The following is a 4,690-nucleotide window of genomic DNA, read 5'->3' on the forward strand; positions in this document are numbered from 1 at the left end:
AGGTTAAATATATATACATACATACATATATTTTTTTTTTCAATTTGAGAATTTAAGTGTACATGTAAACATTTTATGATAAACTCATACTTGATTTTGCCTTTAATTCAATGCATATTTTAATTATATTTTCAATAAAGCCCTAAAATGTGTGTCTTTTTATGATGCTCATACTGTTGGCTTAAGCTCTAGGGTTGTCATAGTCTGAAGATGACCATGTCTATAATTATAACTCAAAGTTTTATTTTGTTGCTTCAGCTTAATATATGCAGAAATTAGTCGAAAAAGAACAAATTTTAAGTAAGTAATTTCTTATGTGTTCTTATTTCAGAGGCTGGTTCTATTGATTTATTTCTGCCACAAGTGAGGGAAATCGGAATTTAAGTTTTCCCTAATAAAAAGAAACATGTAAGTAAATGTTATGATACCATTTTGGCTTATTAAAGCAAGCTTTACTATGCTCATGTTATTGGTTTTAATGTTACAATTTCATTTTTTAAGTAATTGGTGTTAAGGATTAAATTTTCTCACTTTCAGAATAATTACCTTATGTAAAAAAACTTAGGAATTCTGTACACTACAGAACCTTTACTTTGTATATTTTCCAACAGACAAGCAGGTATTAGTGGTACATCTTCATACTCACCTGATTTACACCATACTTACCTGGTTTATAGAATTGTCAAAAGACGGTGTCTGTGCTAATTCAAATTAGTTGTTATTCCTCATACTTACCTTATTTACATAATCCCCATACTTGCCTGGTTTACATAAAACTTACCTGGCTCATATAATTGTCAGAAGACAGTGTCTGTGCTTCACAATTTAAATTAGTTGTTATTTCAATCTTTAGGGATTCTGCTGGTTAAATTATTTTAAAATCTGCTTTTAAGGCAAAAAATAACACCACAGACTCAAGTTATATGTAGTGTTACTAACTCTTGTAATCTGGATCCTTATATAGGAATGACGGGAAAAACGAGTCTCATAGTACTGTAAAGGTATTACAGTCATATCTTAAAAATTTTAACTTCTCTTTAAAAGTGGAGTGGTATAGTCTATAATGGATGGATTCCTAATAACTACAAAATTTTTAGATATTTAACTTTTCTTTTCAGTTCTAGAAAGTCAGTTTAGGTCTTTACCAAAATCTTGATTTTTGTCATATATTTCCTTCCATTGTCTTGTACCTACTATATGAATAAAATTTAGTATTTTCTTTTTTTTCCTTAGGGTTTTCATTCATTCATTCATGGTTGCACTTTTCTCCCTGTCTTCCCCCTCCCCCCACCAATTTGCTCTTCTCTTTGAAAAGTAAAAGAAAAAATTTCTTTCATTGTTACATAATCTCTCCCCCCAGACAATTTACTTCTCAATTTAGTCCTCCGGCATCAAACATTAGTTACAAATTATGTTGTGGAAGATTCTTACCTTTCATCTCAACTCCAGGCTCACTGATGGATTTGAGACCTCATGGTACCCTTCTCTACTATACCTAAGTATTAGCAATAGGAGTCAATAGGACAAGTAAGTGACCTTATCTTAGACTAGTCACTTCCTTCACAGTTAACACGCAGAATTCACTAGCAGTCAATTCTGACTCACACTAGCTGCAGATCTTTATGAGAGGAGACACATATTTCTGTCCTGTGCAGTGACTGGCCATAGCCATTTGTCTGGTGGCCTGACACGTTTCACACAAAAATAGTATTGTAATTTTGACTATTTTTCTTTTTTCCACCCTACAGTTTTCAAGGATGGTATCTATTTGACTTTGGATATTCAACATGCAGAGTGGACAAGGATATTGCAACTACTGCCATGAGCCCTATAACAACCTGGAGGAGGTGAGACATTCCTAGTCATGTGGCAGTTCTTCTCAGGACTTAATTACCACTTTCTCCTATAATTTGTTTTAATTCATTTACCCATTTATTGAACAGGTCCCGTGGAGAATGTCCTAGTTGCCAATTTTTAAGATTCTGGGATATAACTAGAATCAAACCAAACTTTTTTCCACAGGGTGTGCATTCTTAGTAGAGAGACACACACAGAAGAAGAATAATCATACATACGTAGAATCTATCAGATTAAAATAAATGTCATGAAGAAAATAAAAATAGGGAGGGAGAAGGGTCTCATTTAAGGAGTGTCAGGTAAGATCTCTTCAAGGAAGCCGTATTAGAGTTGAAATCTGAAGGAAGCATGGGGCCTATACTTGCAGGTATCTGAGGGGAGTGTTTCAAGGCAGCATACGGAGACCCTGAGGGAGAAGGGTAATTAACTAGCATGATAGTTAAGCCAGCCAGGAGGCCAGCTTCATTGCAGCACAATTGGCAGAAGGATGCTAATTAACAGGAGAATTAAAAATATATAAAACATTGTAGGCCACGGGTAAGGACTTGGAATTTTATTTCCAGTTAGGTGAGAAGTCACTGAACTTTTAATTTACCAGAATAAAGTGAGCCAACTTACCCTTTAAAAGCACTGTCTGGATACTGTGGGGAGAAAGGCTGTATATAGGGAGTTTTAAAATTACTTTGAAAAATTCACACATCAGAAACTTTACTCGTTTAAAGTTTGTAATTCAGTGGTTTTTGTATTCACAAATTGGTACGATTATCACCACTATCTAATAACAGAATATTTTAATGACCTCAAGAATTCCCAATTCTTTTGGCAATCACTTCCCATCCTTTCTTCCCTCAGCCTGTTGTTGAAAGTGCCACAGGATTCACAGCGAACCTACGAACAACAGCTCTGAACCTGGTCAATCCTGTGCGTCCTTCTCTTCTCCAACACAGTAGAGTCCACTGCTGACGACACTGTGTCCATTTCACTGAGGGGCTTCCCCTCCTTTGCTGACCCTCCTCCTTTCCAGGCATGTGTCACTTTCCAAGGAATAGCCTTTTCTAACTTCTTCTAACATGACATAATGCTTGGGAAGGCGGAGGGGCTTGTTTCCCTTTTCTGGGTATTCTGAATGACGTTCCTGAGACCATTCAGGTACATGTTTTTGTATGAAAATATGTTTTCAGTTTTCTTAGTTGTATACTTAGGAGCATGTGAAATTTATGATACTGTTCTATAGTTTCCACACTCTGCTGGGTCACCCTTCTTTGGGATGGGAACAAATATAGATCTCTTCCAGTCAGTTGACTAAGTGGTTGTTCTCCAGATTTCTCGGCATAACTTGGTGAGCATATTCAGGGCAGCATCTGTTAGCTGAAATACTTCAATTCGTATACCATCTATTCCTGGGGCCTCGTTTTTTGCTATTTCCTTAAAAGCAGCTTGAACTTCTTCCTTCATCACCATAGGCTCTTGCTCATATGTTGTTTCATGAAATTCTTCTGTGTCTGCCAATTCCTTTTGATACAGTGACTCCGTATATTCTTTCCATCTTCTTTTAATACTCCCTGGATCATTTAATATTCTGCCTAAAAGCATCCTTGATTACAGCAACTAGAGGTTTGAATTTGTTCTTCAGTTCCTTGAGCTTAAGAAATGCTGAGTGAGTTCGGCCCTTTTGATTTTCTGACTCTAACTCCTTGAACATTTCATTGTAATATTTTACTTTGTCATCCTATGCTGCCTTTTGAAATCTTCTATTCAATTCTTTAGTATCTTGAATTCTTCCTTGTGCTTTGGCTTCTCTGCGCTCCAGTGCAGTGCAATTTTCAGAGTCTCTTCTGACATCCATTTTGGTCTTATCTTCCTCTTCTGTTCTTGCAATGACCATTTGCACTCTTCCTGGATGATACCCTTGATATCCTCCCACAGCTCAGCTGGTCTTTGCTCATTAGTGTTCAAAGCCTCAAACCTGTTCCTGAGATGGTTCTGAAATTCGGGTGGGATAGACTCAAAGTCATATTTTGGTTCCTGTGGATTCGTTTTAATTTTCCTCAGCTTTAGCTTGAACTTGCATATGAGCAGTTGGTGGTCTGTTCCACAATCAGCTCCTGGCCTAGTTTTCACAGCTGCTATTGAGCTTCTCCAGCATTTCTTTCCACAGATGTAATAGATCTGAGTCATATGCATACCATCAGGTGAAATCCATGTATATAACCTGCATTTATGTCTCCTAAAAAAGTATTTGCAATGAATAAGCCATTAATTGTGCAAAATTCAATCATTCTCTCTCCAGCTCCATTTCTGTCACCTAGTCCATGTTTTCCAACTATTGAATCTTCTTCTCTGTTCCCAACTTTTGAATTCCAGTCACCCATTATTATCAATGCATACTGATTGCTTGTTCGATCGATCTCCGACATCTTCTATTTCCTCCTCCTTGGCTCTGGTTGCATATATCTGAATGATAGTGGTATTCACTGAAGATTATCCAAAAACGACTGGAACAGTACATCAGCAGAGAACTGCCATAAGTCCAGGCTGGGTTTAGAAGGGGTCGTGGTACTAGGGATATTGTAGCTAATGTTAGGTTGATTTTAGCTGAAAGCAGGGAATACCAGAGGAATGTATATCTGTGTTTTATTGACTATGCAAAGGTGTTTGACTGTGGTTGACTCTGAGAAGAATGGGAATCCCAGAACACTTGATCGTTCTAATGCGAAACCTACACTTGGACCAAGAGGCAGTCGTCAGAACAGAGCAAGGAAACACTGCATGGTTCAAAATTGGGAAGGGCATATGCTAGGGATGTGTTCTGTCTCCATACCTTTTTAACCTG

The 4,690-nt window shown here is 37.1% G+C and overlaps 1 protein-coding gene across 1 annotated transcript in view; it reads left to right on the forward strand.

Moving 5' to 3' along the window:
• The first annotated feature begins 1,787 nt into the window (after positions 1-1,787).
• Positions 1,788-4,690, forward strand: part of ZDBF2 (zinc finger, DBF-type containing 2) — a 23,553-nt gene continuing 20,650 nt past the window's right edge. Inside the window, exon 1 of the mRNA XM_006889157.1 lies at positions 1,788-1,847. Coding sequence (XP_006889219.1) covers positions 1,788-1,847 — 60 coding nt within the window. The remainder of the gene's footprint in view (positions 1,848-4,690) is intronic.

This window comes from Elephantulus edwardii, unplaced genomic scaffold (assembly GCF_000299155.1).
Source record: "Elephantulus edwardii isolate Elephantulus edwardi_28Jun2011 unplaced genomic scaffold, EleEdw1.0 scaffold00075, whole genome shotgun sequence".
Classification (NCBI taxonomy): Eukaryota; Metazoa; Chordata; class Mammalia; order Macroscelidea; family Macroscelididae; genus Elephantulus; species Elephantulus edwardii.